Genomic DNA, 18,966 nt, shown 5'->3' with positions numbered 1-18,966 from the left:
CACCGCTCGGTCAATATAACATCTGTCCGCGATCCGTAACACGGTTGGTTTTCTAAGGCTGTAGGCCGCACCTCATTTTGTCGAATAAAGTGGTATGCGGGTGGTTCCGGTATTTGGGACCGCAGGGACGGAAAGTGCAGCCGGCCCGCTCTGAAGGTTTGGATCGGGACACCGGGATTCATTCCGGTCGCCCGGTCGGCCCGGAGGTGGGGGTGCGGGGCCTGTCACGGAACGTCAAAACAAACGGCCTGCCGGGGCCGCCCAAAAGTCGGGCGTGAGGGGCGCGTCCACTAATGGAACGCCTCTCGCTTCCCAGATCGAGGGCCACGTGGTCAGGAGAACCTCGTCCCTTCTGGTTGCCCTGCCGTCCCGCCGTGGGCGCTGGCAGGGTGTACTTCAAACTAAGCTTAAGTGTCAAGTGTTAAGTTCCTCCTTGCCCTCGCAAGGGAAAGGCTAGGGTCAAGCTCTTCCAAATTTCCAAACACTAGAAATCGGACGTCTCAAATTAAATAACTAATTTGTTAAAACATCTCAGTCGCCCGTGACCTCTCTAGCGCGGGCGTCGAACCAGTTCATTTCCGGTGCGGCCGGGCCGAGTATCGGCTCGGACGTGGCCGAAGCCGTTGATTCCGCCGTAGCCCGCTAACGCGTAGGCTCGCGCGTCCCTGGTCCGCCGGGGCTCCGCGGGTGTCCTACCGTGCCTGGCTTGCCGGTGCCCGGGGACGGATTTCGCTGTCTAAACATGGTAGCGCTAGGCCAGTGGGACCGACGGGACCCACGTGCACTCACAAGGTGTTCTGCGCGTGGGCGGCAGTATCAGACCGGGGCGCCCAAAGGCGCCACGCACCCAAACGCTCCCCGGCTAAAGTTCATCCTGATGCGCCCACGTTGGGCGGACAAACCCCACCGAGTCAAGGGCTACGTGGTCAGGAGAACCTCGTCCCTTCCAGTCACACTGTGCCTATTGGCCGGCCTTGAAGACCGAAATTGTGACTATGTCACCCTAAAAAGGAGATCCGTAACGTGAATATCTGTGGCGCGATTCGGCCAACGTTCAGGATTCGGGTTAGTCGGGGTAACTGTTAGGGCCGCGGTGCCATCCGCTCGGCAAAACAACATCTTATCCGCGGTCCGTAACAATATATATATATATATATATATATATATATATATATATATATATATATATATATATATATATAAATATATATATTGTTACGGACACGACTTATTAAGATGTTATGCTGGGCCGAGCGGAATGGCCGCCGTGTTCGCACAAGTTACCCGATTATACTCGAACGTTGACTAAGTCGCGCTATGCTAAATCAATGATGGAAAGGACACAACGGCTGGGTTAAAATGACACGACACCAGGGTACGGTTCTCAAGACCTCCGGAGGAGGTTATAATATTGCGGAAGGTTAGATTACAAAGACAAGAGAGACAGCATAGAAAGGTGGGCACTTAATTACGGTCTTATAGTAGCCCCGACAGACGACAGATAAACAGGACAAAACTGACTCACACGGGGATTGATGGCAAGGAAAGGCAGGTAGTCGATGGCTCAAGGTGCACTCTTGGCTCAGGGACAGGATACAGTACGGTCCAGTAGATGCAGGGAGGTCACAGCGCTCGGAGGTCGCGACTGGTTCTTCTTCGTGGCTGAGGCGCATCTGACGTCACGTCCGGTAAGTCGCTGCGTATATCCGGCGGGGAGTGACACGCCCTCGGCTCGTTAGCTCCGCCCCAGATGGAATCGGCCCGTTGCTTCTTATTGGGTGCGGGGGTTACCGGGCTCCGCCCTTGACGAGGAGCTGACAGCCAGCCCCTTCGTGGTAACCCCGTGGGCGCACATGGCAATGGCGGCTAACCAAGCCGGTGTGAGGACGCACACTCCCCGCACCGCGGCCGCGCCGCCCCCGCTGTGGTTGTAGTTGTTGTTGTTGTTATTGTTTCATGAGGAAGATGGGAGGAGGTATGGGGAGGTCCTAAACTCACTACTGGTGCCATACAATCACATTCTGGTGCAACGAAGAGTCAGAATTAATGGAAACGAGTCCTTAACTGACATAGACTAAGAATAACTAGCAAGATGTCCGAAAGTTGTCTACGTGAGATGCGGTGGACCTGGGCACGACATTTAATGGGGGAAAAAGGGGAAGGTCGGTTCTACAGAGTGTTATTTACAGGCAATGGGACTAGGGAATGGGGGATTGGGGATAGTTGGGGGGTATTGGGGAATATTTACAAGCGGATATGGAGGCCAAATCCCATATCCGCAACATTGCACCCTTCTCTACCCTCGGGGCGTCCCGGCCCGATAAATTTTTACCTATTTTAGTGTGGCACTCAGATGTAGTTCCCTCTACTATTAACTCTACCCTGAGTGCGACAGTTTTACAGATGTTCACAAATGAGTAAATATGTCCCCCTGCGACGTTGCACCCTTCTCCTCACAGAAACACACCCACAGGATAACCGAATTGCGGAAAGAATTCGCAAACTAAACATACAGCCGGTAGGGAGCATTATTTACACAAGACTACGCTGATATTTACACTACGATCCAGGACCTGTTTTTGGAGGAACACATGCAGATGTTATGCATAGAGAGAGCACGCATGCCAGCATCGATACACCAACCCACGAGTGCTCTGTGGCCTTACGGCCTTTAATAATGTGCAGAGCACCCCTTCCAAGCACCAAAAGCACCACCCCATCACACAGTCAGCACCATCCGGTGCACCAATAAAATGTTTAATGATCATGGTGTGGTGTCGCAGCCGGCCGATGTTCTGCCGCTGGTCTTGCCTTCGTGTGGTGCACTTGGCCTTCTGGCTTCTTTAAAAATAAAGAAAGGCGCCAACCGCGTCCATTTCTGTATTGTGGCCGTCAGGGGGCCAACTAATAAGTGGTTCACCTGTATGGCATAGGTGCCACGTTGACCCATAGGTCCATCCACGGGTGGTGCTTGGCCGCAAAAGAACTGCGGTCCATTGTGGGTGGCCACCAAAATTGTGGTCCATATGGTGTATCAATCCAGGCAGCAAGCAGCGAAAGTGCAGGCCCACAACTGCGGAGCCAGCACCTCTCTCTCCTCTCTCTCCTCTCTCTCTGCCCCAAAGCCAGATCCTCGGAGGTGGGAGACAAAAGAAGCAGACAAGTGAGTAAGGTGGTAAGGGCGCAAAAGTGCACGCAATGCAAGGTAATGCACACTGGGGGCACATGGGAACCAGGTGAGACAGGTACGTTCCTACCGTACGCCCCCCCCCCCCCCCCACCAGGTAACCTACATGGCCCCTCCCTTACCCCTTACTGTATCCACAAAACACAACACTACCCATAAACATCTACTTTACAAATCAACAAACATCCCTACTGTCTTCCCCGTTCCTCCCATATACCAAATTCGTCTTCTCTCCCTCCTAACCAATCAAATTTGCCATTTTCAACTCTCATCAAAATTTGCCATCTCCAACTCAACATCATAATTTGCTATCACCAATTCATCATCAGTCCCTCCTAGGGAGGGAGAGATGGAATCACCCCAATGTCTCATCCACGTCGTGATGCGTCTCACAAATCCAACAGCAGTCCTTACTTCCTGCACACAGAACAAAGAAAACACAGGTGTGGAGTCATCATCACCACAGGTAAGTGGCTGCGTATGGTGCGACAGGTTCATCAATCCTAACTATTTCCGAAATGACTAACAACTTTACATTACCCGGGGTCTTCCTCCTGCCAAACCATTGGCCCTCTTACACTATGGGTTCTAAAAACCAATTCCCATTGACCAACCTGTGGTGCTTTTCAATTTGGGGTCTCACTCCCCCGATTCATCTCCCGGTGCCCTCGCACAATTTCTGGGCTGTGGCGTGTACCTCTCCCAGCGGGTCTACCCACCTGCACACCTCCACCACTGCAGTTGCCTCCGAGCTTACCTGCTCCTTACCCTAACCTAACTACCTGGGGAAGGCCCTCTGGCGCTCTCCCCACTCGGTGCCCTCTCTGGCACTGGGCTACCCGGGTCCGTCCTCCGGATCCCCGGGCCCCACTGACAACTACCGGCTCCCAGAGCCCACCTGCGGCCTCACCTGGCCGACATCCTCACAGTGGTGGAGTGCCCAACCAACTACACACACTAACAGGCTACACGCCCAGCCATTTCCACAACACTAATGCACCCATCCACAATACCATTCTGCAACCGCACCACAAATGCCAATATCCAACCACAATTTACCTATACCCTCTACCTAACACTTACACTACCCGCCCCGGGTATCCGTGATGGGGGTCCACTCTTCCCCCATTCACACCTTCGCACCATGCACACCACTCCGTACCACTTACTCCAACTCTCTCCACACACCTGTACTTGCACACCTGTGCTCTCACACCTGGTGCCACCTGCACCCTTCTCTCACAGCATCATCTCATCTAACTACTCCCCTCTGAAACTTGCGCTTCCCAGTCGTCCCTTTAAACTATTGCGCTCCCACGTCATTATCATCCACACTAATCTACCTGCGTCCCCACTACAGGTATCAGTCACTAACTAAACTTAACGTTACCTAATGTCATCTTCTAGGGCCCTATCAATATCCTAACCCACCCGGGCTAGTTTTCACTGCCATACACCCCATAAGCTATTGCTCCTTTTCCCCACTATGGGAAGGGTGGCAGGGATGCCACCCTTACCCACCGGGCCTATCGCTCATCAATCCCCCAGTCCTCTGGCACTAATAAGCCCCCCTTATTCAGAGGTACTGGGTCCCGCCTCGGCATCTAAAGCCGAGGCAATCCACGGGGGCGCCTGCTCGCCGGTGTAAGGCCTTATCCGGTCGGCGTGGACGATCCGAGGGAGGGCTCGTGGCCCCATTTTGATCTTAATGACCACGTCACAGATTTGCGACAGGACGACTCCTGGGCCTTTCCAGGGGGAGGTGAGCTTTGGGCACCTTCCCTTCCGCCTCCGGGGATTAAAGAACCAAATCTTCATCCCCGGAGCGTATCGACTCCCCTGGCTCCGGTCGTCGTACCTGCGCTTCATCTTTTCCCCCGCCAGATGGAGTTGGCGGCGGGCGAAGGCATGGACTAGCTCCATGCCTTCCTCTAGGTGACGTGCGTACCCCTCCCTCGGCGGGTTAACCACTGTGTCTGGCACGGGACCGCATAGCAAGTCGGCGGGAGCCCGTAACTCCCGCCCATACATAAGCAACGCTGGACTGCATGCGGTGGCCCCGTGCTGGCTGGTTCGGTAGGCCATAAGCAAATAAGGGAGATGTTCGTCCCAGTCATCCTGACGGGTGGCGGTGAACAGTGCCAGTTGTTGGATTAGTGTTCGGTTAAATCTTTCCACCATCCCGTCAGATTGAGGTCTTAAAGGCGTTGTTCTGGTTTTCCGAATTGACAGGAGACTGCACACATCTTTTAGCAATTTGCTCTCAAAATTTCGTCCCTGGTCGGTGTGCAACTCCTGTGGAATCCCATGCCGGCACACAAATCCTTCCACGAAGGCCTGCGCTACCACCCCTGCTTCTTGGTTGGGGAGGGCGTAGGCCTCCGGCCACTTGGTGAAGTAGTCCATCACAACGAGGATGTACTTATTACCTAGGCGGGTGTGGGGTAGTGGGCCTAGGATATCCATGGCCACCCGCTCTAGGGGGGCCCCCACCTGGTGTAATTGAAGGGGGGCCCTCATCCTCCGTGCTGGTCCCTTTTTGGCAGTACAGGCGTCGCATCTCCGACACCAGTCCTGTATGTCGCGCCCCATATTCACCCAATAAAACCTCCGGCGTACCCGCGATATTGTCTTTGTTCTGCCCAAATGGCCGCCGGAGCGGGTACCATGCACCTGTTGCAATATGACGTTCTTGAATTTGTCAGGGACTATCACCAGCCAGGAAGTTCTATCAGAGGGAACCTCCACCCACTTGCGATACAAGATGTTATCCTTCAATTCCAGGGTCTGCCACTGAGCCCAATATGCCTTTGTTTGTGCCCCGAGGGGGGTGACCTCTTCCCCCTTTGGTCTTTGCCCCAATTTGACCCAATTGAACACTGGCCCCAGGACAGGATCCTCCTGCTGGGCCGTGCTCCATGCCAAAGTTCCGAATTCCTCATCTGCGGTTAGTGGCAAAATTGGCCCTCTCACCCGGGTTGCCCGGACAACGAGGGTCGGGTCCGAATCGCCCAATTGTTCCCTCTCCTCGTGTCTCGCACAAAATTTGCAGTTTTCCCCCAGACAAGGACGCCGAGAGAGTGCGTCCACATTACCATGGGCCTTCCCGGCCCTATGGGCCACATCAAAATCGTACTGCTGCAACTTTTCCAACCACCTTGCAATTTGGCCCTCTGGTTCCTTGAACCGAAGGAGCCATTGCAAGGAGGAATGGTCAGTTCTAACCAAAAATTTCCGCCCGTACAAGTACGGGTGGAAATGGTTCATGGCAGCCAGCATAGCCAATAACTCTTTGCGAGTGACGCAATAATTTCTCTCGGGCCTACTTAAGGCCCGACTATAATAACCAATCACTCTCTCCACGCCCTCCTGTGTCTGAGACAAAACTGCGCCCAATCCTTCCTGGCTCGCATCCGTGTCCAGGGTAAATGCCCCGTTGCTAGTGGGGTACGCTAGAAGGGGTGCGGATGTCAGACACCCCTTCAATTTTTGGAAGGCCTCGTGGCACTCCCGTGTCCAATTAAATCGCGTCCCCTTCTCCGTAAGCCGGTGGAGGGGACGGGCCAACTCCGCAAATTTCGCCACAAAGCGCCGGTAGTAGGAGCAGAGTCCCAAAAATCCCCGCACCTCTTTGATGGTACGTGGTGCGGGCCACTCCTCTACCGCTTTAATTTTGTCTGGGTCCGTTTTTACCCCCTCGCGGCCGATCACGTGACCTAGATAGGCCACCTCTCTTGCAAACAAAGTGCACTTACTCGGGTTCAGCTTCAACCCTGCCTGTCTGAGGCACCCGAACACCTGGTCCAAATTAGCTACTGCCTGGGGGAACGTTTGGGCATGTACCAGGACGTCATCCAGGTACACCAGGCATGATTGCCATGGCATGCCGCCCAGTACATGCTCCATCAATCTTTCAAAGGTGGCGGGGGCGTTACACAAACCAAACGGCATCACAGTAAACTGATACAGTCCCTTACCTGTGGAAAATGCCGTTTTCTCCTTCCCTGCCCTATCCATCTCCACCTGCCAATACCCACTCTTGAGGTCCAAAGTTGAAAACCAATTTGAGCCCGCAACGGCATCGAGGGTGTCATCAATCCTTGGCAGGGGATATGAGTCCTTGAGTGTCACGTTGTTTAGCTGGCGATAGTCCACGCAGAACCGCGTGGTCCCATCCTTCTTTTTGACCAGCACAACAGGTGACATCCAAGGACTTCCCGAGGGCTCGATCACGCCTGCATCGAGCATTTTTTCAACCTGCTCGTCAGCTTCCGCCCTCTTGCTCCAAGGGAGCCGTCGGGCGGCCTGACGAATAGGCCGGGCCTCACCGGTGTGGATCTGATGTTTCACCAGGCCCGTACGTCCAATATCCTCGGTGGACAGGGAGAAGAGGTCCAAATGGGACCCAACCAGTTTGTGTAAGGCCTCCCTCTGGGTACCTCCCAACTCTACGCTACTACGATTTGCCATCTCGCAAATGGGATCGGGCCAATTCCTACTTCTTATTGAAGGCTCCCCCCGGGGTCGGCTCGGCTGGACGTTCTCGCCCCTCACTGTCGCGACTTCCTCAACTGGGGTGCAGCCAGCTACCCTCGTGCCCCTTACTATAGTGCGTGGTTCTGTGCTCATATTTATTACTCGGACGGCCACTACCGGTCCGTCCGTTTTTACAAGAGTGCGGCCCACGATTAAACCCGGTATGGACTGCGCTGCCACCGGTTCGACCAGGCCGCAGGACTCCTGCCATGTTGGGCGAGCTGCCCACCGGGCCGGCACTATCGCCTCGGCCCTTGGGGGGATGGTCACGGCCTCGGAAGCCTCCAGCTCCGCTCTCTCGGCCGTGCTCACTCCCCCTAACGGCAGCTCTTCTACTCCCACCTGCAGGATCCCCCAGCACAAGTCGATTTTACAACCGCTGGCAGTCAACAAATCCAACCCTATTAAACATGGGTCGCACACCTCCGCCACCCAAACATCTATCTCCCTCCTTACCGACCCTAACTTGAGGGTCACAGAACCACGCCCTATGATCGGGGCCGTTACCCCGGTAGCAAGTTGCAAACTATAATTTTGCAGGCGCTGGATCTTATCCCAGCCACCTGCGCTCGAATCAAGGACCACAGGGCTGATGATCGTGGCGCTAGCTCCTGTGTCCACTACGGCGTCTACCCCCACGCCGGCAATTTTGCATCTGATTGTCAGGCTACCGGTTCCAATTTGGCCACAATAAATGACCTGTCGCGTCAATGAGGGCTCTCCTCCATCCTCTTCTGCCGAACACCGCCCTACGTGCCCGACACCTTCTAGTTTCCCAGGGTCTGGCGGGGGGGGTGTCTGGGGTCGGCTAACCCGCTCCCCCCTGGGTGGAGTTGAGGACCTCAACCGCCGGGGATCATCCCGGCGCGCGGCTCGATAGTGCCGCGCCAGGTGACCCAGACGGTTGCAGGTATAGCACCTCACCTGATAAGGTGCTTGCCTCCGGAATTCCAAATTTCCCCCCCTGTAGGTCCGAATTGGATTACCCGCTCGTGGTCCACCGCGGGCCACCTCCGGGGCCGCCTGCCATGGTCCAGGTCCCGCCAGGCGCTGGTCCACCAGCCTCCGGACCATGCCCGCCAGGTCAGGACCCACGTCGGGGGCGGGCCCCCTAAGGGGTCCGCCCTCCATCGGGGGTCCCACCTGGCGGACCGCCATTGCGAGACGCTCGCCCCCCCGGGCCAGGGGCCTCGCTGCTTCCCAACGGGCCGCAGCGTCAGCCGCCTGGCTCAGAGTCTGCGGGCGCCACATGGCGAGCTGTTGCCGGAGCTCAATATCCGGGAGGGCCTGGATAAAATGGTCCAGCGCCAGGCTTTCCCGGGAATCCGCTGCCATGCTAGCATGTGCGATCCCCACTGCGCGGCGAATGTCGTGGGCAAGTTCCCCGATGGCTTCCTGGGGCTTGCGCTTTCGCAGCGCGAGCTGAGCTTTAACAAGCTCGCTCTGCTGTTCAATGCCGAATCGATTAATTAGGGCGTCGCGGAGGGCTGGCAGGGTGAGAGCACCCGCTGGTAATGCCGTCAGCACCTCCGCCGCCGCGCCGCGCAATGCGGCCACCAGGTGTACTCCACCTTCGTCCTCACCCCAACCGTTGCCCTTACACACACAGTCGAACTGCGCCAGGTACGCGCGTAGATCACTCTTGCCGTCATACGGCGCGAGTGGGACCTTGTGGGACCACCTCGTATGCGAGTCGTTGCCCGCCTGCCGGACCCCGTGCGTCGCCCCTTGCGGGGTCAGCGCGGGGCCGAACCGGCCGGGCCCCCACAGTACATTACCCCCAAGGGGCTCTCGTGCCTCCCCGGTCCCTCCAACAACTACCCCTGTTGGTGTCGATGCATGGGTCACACCTCCGCAACCCGCTACCCATTCCATACCACCACAACCTTGCTCACCCACACCTCGCACCTCTCGTTCCATACCCTCCGGACCAGCCATACACCTCACTCGTGGCCTCTCACGAACATCCGGGTCTATCTCGACCCCCAAGCTTATTAAATCACCTGGCGCATCATACGCACGACCATATTGGTCACCACTTACACCGGGTCCTCTTTCTCTTCGCTTCTCCTCCATCACCTGCGAATCCCTCATCCGGTTAATGAGCACATCATCACGATTCGAACACAGACTTTGGACCAATTCTTTTACTTCCTCCTTTATCTCTTTCTTATCCTCTCTCCGTCGCTTTTTAATTTCGCTCACCCCCTCTTCCACTTCTTCTAATTTCTGCTTCACCTCCTTCATCTCCTCGTGCGCCCCTTTAAGTTCTTCCTCTAACTCCACTTTATTTTTTTCTATGTGCTCCCGCACCTCCCGCTCTTTAACCTCCATCACCTCTACCACTTTGTTCATTTTCCTCGTCAGGTCCTCATGTACCGTCTGACACTCTTTCTTAATTACCCCTACGTCCTTTTTCATCTCCTTCTGTGTCGATTTTAAACCCTCTATTACCGCTGTGTTCTTCTTTACCTGGTCCCCCAACTCCTTTTGTCCCACTGTCAGTTGTTCTACTCCCAGCGTCAACTCCTCTATACCCCCTTGCAATTTTACAGTCCCCTTTCTCACCTCCTTCTCCATGCGCTCCTTACAGTGCCTCACCTCCTCGCGCACTCCTCCGACCTCCTCACTCACACCTCTTCTGATCTCCTCTCCCATCACTTGCATCTCCTGCCCAGATGCCACCCTCATCTGCTCCATTTCCTCCCTGTGAGCATCCAGTTTGGTTTCTACCCCCATTCTGACCCCCTCTATCTGCTGCCCCATTTGTTTAACTTCCCTTTCCGCTTGGTCCCTCATGTCCCTCAATTTGCCTTCCATTCTGTTTTCTAACCCCTCTAACCCATTTTTCACCTCTTTTATCCCGTTGTCTAACCCCTCAAAATTATTGTCTAACTTCCCAAATTTCTTGTCTAACCCCTCACCGGTACCCCTCGCTTCGTCCCTCATTGCCCCCATTTGGCCCTCTAATCGCTCACTATCAGCCCTCATTCCCACAATTTGGTTTCCCAACCGCTCAATTTGGCTCCCCATACTCATCTGTACAGCTGCCTGTAGCTGCGCAATGAGGGCCTGCATGTCAATCGGCTGCATGTTAAAGCCCGTTGATACAGCGGGCTCGGCTACCGCGCGCTCTTGCGAGGCGCCATTTTGCGCGCCCGCAACGTCGGGCGCAACGACGCTATTTTGTGCGTCTGCTACCCTCACTGCTTCGCTCTCCTCATGTCCCTCAATTTGGTCCTGGATCGACCCTGCCTCACTCTCCTCTACCGGACCCCAGCCGACTTGGTCTGCCATAGCGCGACTTTCAAAATTCGGGTTTTTATATTTTGTAAAACACAATCAAATTTCGCCGTTATAATTTCGAGCGCGTAAAACGCGCTCCGGATCGAATCTCACTCCTCGACACCAATTGTTACCCTAATGGTACAATTGGTGTTCCAAAATTTGGGCTAAATGAATTTAGTCCCAGGTCCGAATCCGACACTCCTGACACCAATTGTTACGGACACGACTTATTAAGATGTTATGCTGGGCCGAGCGGAATGGCCGCCGTGTTCGCACAAGTTACCCGATTATACTCGAACGTTGACTAAGTCGCGCTATGCTAAATCAATGATGGAAAGGACACAACGGCTGGGTTAAAATGACACGACACCAGGGGTACGGTTCTCAAGACCTCCGGAGGAGGTTATAATATTGCGGAAGGTTAGATTACAAAGACAAGAGAGACAGCATAGAAAGGTGGGCACTTAATTACGGTCTTATAGTAGCCCCGACAGACGACAGATAAACAGGACAAAACTGACTCACACGGGGATTGATGGCAAGGAAAGGCAGGTAGTCGATGGCTCAAGGTGCACTCTTGGCTCCGGGACAGGATACAGTACGGTCCAGTAGATGCAGGGAGGTCACAGCGCTCGGAGGTCGCGACTGGTTCTTCTTCGTGGCTGAGGCGCATCTGACGTCACGTCCGGTAAGTCGCTGCGTATATCCGGCGGGGAGTGACACGCCCTCGGCTCGTTAGCTCCGCCCCAGATGGAATCGGCCCGTTGCTTCTTATTGGGTGCGGGGGTTACCGGGCTCCGCCCTTGACGAGGAGCTGACAGCCAGCCCCTTCGTGGTAACCCCGTGGGCGCACATGGCAATGGCGGCTAACCAAGCCGGTGTGAGGACGCACACTCCCCGCACCGCGGCCGCACCGCCCCCGCTGTGGTTGTAGTTGTTGTTGTTGTTATTGTTTCATGAGGAAGATGGGAGGAGGTATGGGGAGGTCCTAAACTCACTACTGGTGCCATACAATCACATTCTGGTGCAACGAAGAGTCAGAATTAATGGAAACGAGTCCTTAACTGACATAGACTAAGAATAACTAGCAAGATGTCCGAAAGTTGTCTACGTGAGATGCGGTGGACCTGGGCACGACATTTAATGGGGGAAAAAGGGGAAGGTCGGTTCTACAGAGTGTTATTTACAGGCAATGGGACTAGGGAATGGGGGATTGGGGATAGTTGGGGGGTATTGGGGAAATAGGGGAATATTTACAAGCGGATATGGAGGCCAAATCCCATATCCGCAACAATATATATATATATGTATATATATATATGTATATATATATATATGTATATATATATATGTATATATATATATATATATATATATATATATATATATATATATATAGTATTACTGCGAGTATAATTATCATAATTACCTCCACTACCAAAGAAGGATGAATGAATGAATGAATCCATGTCTGTCTGTTTGTTTGTCCGTTTGTGAACAAAATATCTTAAAAAGTTGTGGACGGATTCAGGCGAAATTTGGCAGAGATGTAGTGTATTTGACGAAATGATTCGATTTTGGTGAAGATCCAGATTCGGATCCCGCTACTAGAATTTTTTGAGAGATTCTTCACCATTGGGAACATTGGGCCAAAACGATACATAGCAGGATATCTCAAAAAGTTATGGACGGAATTGGACAAAACTTGTTGGACATGTTGGGTGTCTGACAAGGAAGAATCGATTCGATTTTGGTGAAGATCTGAATATGGATTCGGATATGAGAATTGTTTAATTTTTTTAAAGTGCTTCTTCACCATTAGGAGATGGGGCCAAAAGCGATACATAGAAGGATATCTCAAAAAGTTATGGATGGATTTGGATGAAACTTGTTGGACAGGTTGTGTGCGTGACAAGGAAGAATCGAAGAATCTACATTATATAAATTATGTATTGTGATTTTCTGGTCTACTCCTGAGATACAAAATGTAAACTGTTCACCAGACGGAGGGAATGCTCTCTACTGAGTGCCATTCTAGTTATTAGCAAGTGGTACAATCCAACAAGTTAAAGTTCAAAAGTCAGTGTGGAAAGATATAATGCTCACCTCAATACCCAAGTAATTGTATCACAATCTCTGGTGTTCAGAGGTAGCATGGAAAAGTTTAAGATAGCGAGGGACCGAGTGATCATTTCTGACCCTCCTTTGGACTGTTTTGAGTTGAGTCGTTTCAGTCCCTCTCCCATCTCCTTGTGATCCATGCTCATTGCCCCTGTTCCTTCTTTTTCTTTCCTTTCTTCTGCAGTCTTGCTTTTTACATCCAATGTTCTGTCATCTTCCATCTGCACATCTTCAGAGTCTGCAGTTGTAGGATCCTGACTTCCAAGGTCTCCATCTTCAGGATTGTCTTTGCCCCACAGTTCTCTGGCACAGTGGAGCAGCGTAAGAAGGTAACTGTTGTCTCTCTGATCACATGACAGAACCTTAGCCAACCAGGTACTCATCTGCAGAAGTCGCACAGGAAGGCTGTTAGGTGTACTGTTTGGACCGTTAGATCCTATTTTATGCAAATGTGGTCCGGTTTCCACCTGAAGCCAGTCCACATATTCTTGATTATCACTGCGTCTAGGGCAGCTTGTGATGGGCACTAAATGCTACAAATAAAAAGGAAGCAATGCTTCAAAATTCCCCTGATATAATAATAATAAATTATGATATAAACAAGAGAGAGAATTGCTTTGCAATACATGTCTCCTTCTGGTTCCAATGAATGGTCTTGTTCAAAGCAAAAAGGCATAACTCCGTGAAAAATTGGCGAAACACCTCAAAACTCAAACTTGTTCTGTATCTTATCATAATAAAGCCAATCCATGTACCAACTTTCAGTTGAACATGTTGAAGGGTATGGAAAAAGTGCAGAAAAACACAGGTGGGATGGACAGACAGATGGACGGACGGACAGCAAACCTATAGTCACCACCGGGTGGGGGACTAATAAGAAAAAGGGAAATCATTAGGGTTACAAACATTAAGGAGACGTTTTATGTCAGCAAATCATCCATAGTTTGTCAACTGTTACCCTGAAACATTCCTCGCTCAATCACACTGTTTTTGTTCAGTTTATTCCACCAAATTTAGCAATATCAATTACTGTATCATCGACGCACTTATTTATTTACAAACACCAGGTTAATTGTGAAGCATAAATGTGTATATATAAAAATATAATAACCACCTTTAGAGGCCATTTTTCCCCGCAAAGCGGGGGTTGGCCTTTTTCGGGAACCGTGGTTGTTGTTGTTGTCTTTTGGTCCCCTTTTTGAAGCAATGTTTTACGGCCGGATGCCCTTCCTGACGCCAACCCTTTTTGCCACCTTTAACGACAAACAGGGAATTACCAGTGAACTGGTACTCAATTAGCCGACCTCGGAAGGATGACAGGCTGAGTCAACCCCCCTGGTGTTAATTCAGTGATCCACCGGGATTCGAACCCAGGATCCTAGGATCCTAAGCCGGCACCCTAGCCGCTAGCCCAACACCAGGGTTGGGTTATATTTTAGTTATATTTTTGTAATGAGTTATATTTTACATATATGTTTGGTAGTACGGGAGTAACAGCTCTACCAATTCAAATACCTTGTCTCATGGTAAGCTTACGTGATCCAGGGGGAGTTGATCAAAAAAATAAAATAACGAGTAAGAGATTGATTGACTTACCACAAACTGTAGAAATGAAGACAGAATTGTGACATTTAGCCACATCTCAAACAGATTTTAAAAGTCTTTTATTCATACCTTTTAAAAAAAATACAGTAGCATTATTTTTATAGTATTCTTCTTTTATATTTTTCACTCATACTCATGATTTCACTCATGAACATCCAGCCTGGTGTTGGCTTAGCGGTTAGGGTGCCGGCTTGGGATCCTACGATCATGAGTTCGAATCCCGGTCGATCACTGAATTAACACCAGGGGGGTTGACTCAGCCTGTCATCCTTCCAAGGTCGGCAAATTGAGTACCAGCTTGCTGGGATGAATGATCATGGGGTGTACCCATCACGGGATGTACACCGTATCCCTGCGCATCGTAAGAGGCGACCAAGGGTTGGCGTCAGGAAGGGCATCCGGCCATAAAAACATTGCCTCAAACAGGGAACCATGATTGTCATGAGGGCCGCAAGGCTAACCCCCGCTCTAGCAGGGAAAATGGCCTTAAAACGATCATTCATTCATTCATTCACTCATGATTTTTGAAAGTAGACCATGACAAATGCATCAAAAGCATTAGTATTCCAATGTCCCCCAATGTTGATTGCATATTGAAAGTTTCATTTTAAAATGTTTTAAAACTTGCCTGGAATTGCATTTTTTGCATTTCACCTTTTGGCCCCACAATAGGATCCAATGGGACAGGGCGAAAAATGAGACTGCTCTCACACCTTCTAGCCATGTGGGGATCATAACTACAGAGTTTGGTGAATTTCTTCACAACCGTTTATTTAGGAGGAGACAGCGTGAAGGACGGACAAACAGACAGACAGACATACAGGCAGGACAGACAGACAGAGCCGATTACAATATCCCTCCGCCTTTTTCTTTTTAACGTGTAGGGATAAACATCTAAAAAAGGTTGCTTCGAGGACACACAAGAATTGCTCTAAAAATGGCTACTTATTTATTACATATGCAATATTACAGAATTCCATCCCACACCCCTCCTCTAATGCATATGTAATCTATAATAAACTAGAAAAGCACTCGGTAGAGCGCATACCTCTGCCAAGCTGAACAGTTTATGTTTTGTATCCCACTGATAGGCTGGATCTGGACTCGGACCTGAACCAAAATCTAATCGGCTTGTTCTCATTACCTAACCAACTCTTCCACCTGGTTTTGTCAAAACTCGTCCACAACATTTTGATATATCATGCTATATATCCTTTTTGACCCAATTTGTCAATGGTGAAGAATCACTTTAAAAAATTTTTTAATTCCCATATCCAGATCCGGACTTGGATCTTCAAATTTGAATCAATTCATCCTCATCACACACCCAACCTATCCACTAAGTTCCGTCCGAATCTGTCAATGACCTTTTGAGATATCCTACCACATATCGGATTTGGGCCTATCACCGAATGGTGAAGAATCACTTTTAAAATTCTCTGATCTGGATCTTCACCAAAATTGAATCAATTATTCCTTGTCACACACCTAACCTGTCCACAAAGTTTAGTCCAAATCTGTGCATAACCTTTTGAGATATCTTGCTATATGTCGTTTTTGCTCCTATCTCTCAAAGTTGAAGAATCAATCACTTTGAAAAATTCTAGTATCCGGATCCAGAACCAGATCTTCACCAAAATCTAATCATTTTGTCCTTGTCACACACCCAACCTATCCACTAAATTTTGGCCGAATCCGTCCGCAACGTTTTGAGATGTCATGCTCCCCGACAGACAAACAGACAAAGAAGACAAACAGACAGACAGGGGTGAAAACATAACCTCCGTCCACCTTTGGTTGTAGAGGTAATAAAAACTCCTTTACGTCTCCTTTAAGACATACCCCAGTTAGACCTGGTTTATTTTATGGACTTGTCAACACACTGAGAGCTTCGTTTTGTTAGATGCTTAATATGTCTGAAAACACTGTCGTGCTAGGCTTCTTTGTAACACCTGGATGTTAAAAGAAAATGTATTCAGGGCTTCGTGTAACTGTCTTGTTCTTCAACAACATCTCTGTTTATGTTGTCTTACAGAAATTTGCACAATTTTGACTTTTCTGCAAACTCTGAAACCTCATTAGGAAACAACTCACCTCACTGCAGCTCCTAATTCTGCTTGCCTCATCCCAGCCTACGCCTCCACGGGCAGTGAACTCTAGGAAGAGGGCGAAACGTGCGTCTACAGCACCTGGCTGGGATACATTGGCTGAGAATACATTCTCAAGAGAGCTCTCTGGACCTCTTAGATAGCTGTGTAAAGATTTAAGAAATTCTTGTGCTGAGGAAGACAAGATGGGGTAGACAAGAGAATTAATGTCCAGTGATTTTAAGATAAATCCCAAGCAAAATTAATAACTCGGTTGGTCTGGCGTTTGGCTGTAACAATCCCATCTGAATCCCTGAATCTCCTGAAAGATTACATCATCTCTTAACTGGAATGCTGACTTTGAACCCATGTGCCAAACCATACATCCATTACACAGTTAACGAGGTTTCTGAATTGTAACCAGGAAATAATACAAAGATAACCTAGAAAGTAGTGCTGTTGGCTCAACGGTTAAGGTGGCCGCCTTAACATCTTAGCGCCTTGAGTTTGAGCCCCTGTAGTGCCGTTAACGAACACCAGGTGGGTTGACAGCCTGTCATCCTTCCGAGGTTGGCAAAATGAGTACAAGCTTAAAAAAAAAAATAACCACCTTTAAAGGCCATTTTTCCCCGCAAGCGGGGGTTGGCCTTTTTCGGGAACCGTGGTTGTTGTTGTTTTTCGGTTTCCCTTTTTGAAGCAATGTTTTACGGCTGGATGCCCTTCCTGACGCCAACCCTTTTTGCCGCCTTTAACGACAAACAGGGAATTACCAGTGAACTGGTACTCAAAATGAGTACCAGCTTACTGGAACAAAATCATTTATATCCAACTAGAAAGTAGAATTTACCGCGAATGCATCAATGGATATTCCTCCAACCACGTTAGATGTCAAACTACTGTTACGTTTGATCTCAATAGGTCACATGAAAAAATAAAGATCCTTGAGAGGGGAAGAGAGACAGAACAAGAGAGAGAGAGCGAGAGAGAGTGTGAGAGAGAAAAGCCAGATAAGTAGACGAAAGACATCAGATGCTTCTAACTTGAGTTATGAGCTGCAAAATGATTTTCAAAGGGCATATGACCATTGACCTTTTGAACCTAAAATCAATGGATATATTTGAAATTAAAATCATTGGCTGAATCAATCATAGGAGAACAACAGACCTGGCTGGCTGAATATTTTTGCTTCAGGTAGTCCCAGCAATTCTCGAGAGGGAGGCAGCAAGGGAATCCCATCCTCAGTTAGTCTGATAAATATGGATAAAAGTCAAGTTCATGAACCAGTTTGACTATACATCAATTATATATCGTTTGTGATGAAAATAAATTCTGCTATACTTTCTTATCAATGTACATGGAGAAGTAAAAAACAGCTCACTGCAGCTTGCAGGGGACTGGTGTTCGAGACCTTTTCCTCTCTTGCTTCCACACACATGCGAGCAGCAAAAGGAACAAACTCACAATTGAGAAGAAGGAGAGAGCAACAAATGACAGCAGGGAGAATGGCACTGCAGGGGGGGGGGGGGGGGGGGGGGGAAGAGAAAAATAAACCAAAATCAATTAAACCAATGATGAAAGTAATCAAAGTATGTTTTACAACTTCCATGACAATAAGTAATGCTTTTAATCAAAAGGCCCACACAAGTATAAAGTATAAGGTCGTAAGAAACCTCAGTTAGTACAGCGGTCACCGCTCAGCTGTCTTGTGAAGGTTTAGTCCTTTTGGGGTTATTATTAATTAAAACTGCTGTTCTGTTGGGGTGCTAATAGCTAGGTGTTCCATCTTTGAGCATGGTATCGGATGGGGACATACGTACTGGAGGAAGACCACAGTTCTTACCAGGAAAATACCGGGTGGATTCTTAATTAACCATGAACATCCGAAAATTCCACGATCATCTACCACTGGTTTTGTGCTGGCTTGCTTCGCAAGGCTATCTGCCATTATATATTCCCTGGAATCCAACATGAAAGGGGAACCGCATTAATGTGACCTCTGAACCAATCCCTATTAGTTGGTTCAAAGCAACTTGCAGCTCCCATATCATATTGCATGAGGAAAAAAAAAAAAAAAAAAAAAAAAAAAAAAAAAAACTTCTTTCGACAGCTTGATAGGACGAGAACTGATGGATGGATCTGCAT

General features: G+C 49.9%; 1 protein-coding gene across 2 annotated transcripts in view; it reads right to left on the bottom strand.

Moving 5' to 3' along the window:
• Positions 1-18,966, bottom strand: part of LOC137438774 (uncharacterized) — a 64,222-nt gene that overhangs the window by 40,343 nt on the left and 4,913 nt on the right. For both annotated transcript variants that reach the window (XM_068134120.2, XM_078767229.1), the window contains 4 exons: positions 18,203-18,332; positions 17,989-18,071; positions 16,832-17,016; positions 13,118-13,515 (listed from right to left, as the gene is read on the bottom strand). In XM_068134120.2, coding sequence (XP_067990221.2) covers positions 13,118-13,515; positions 16,832-17,016; positions 17,989-18,071; positions 18,203-18,332 — 796 coding nt within the window. The remainder of the gene's footprint in view (positions 1-13,117; positions 13,516-16,831; positions 17,017-17,988; positions 18,072-18,202; positions 18,333-18,966) is intronic.

This window comes from Myxine glutinosa, chromosome 13 (genome assembly GCF_964187855.1).
Source record: "Myxine glutinosa chromosome 13, kmMyxGlut1.1, whole genome shotgun sequence".
In the NCBI taxonomy this organism is placed as follows: Eukaryota; Metazoa; Chordata; class Myxini; order Myxiniformes; family Myxinidae; genus Myxine; species Myxine glutinosa.
The sequence above is the reverse complement of the archived record's forward strand: the minus strand, read 5'-3'. Positions and strand labels throughout refer to the sequence as shown.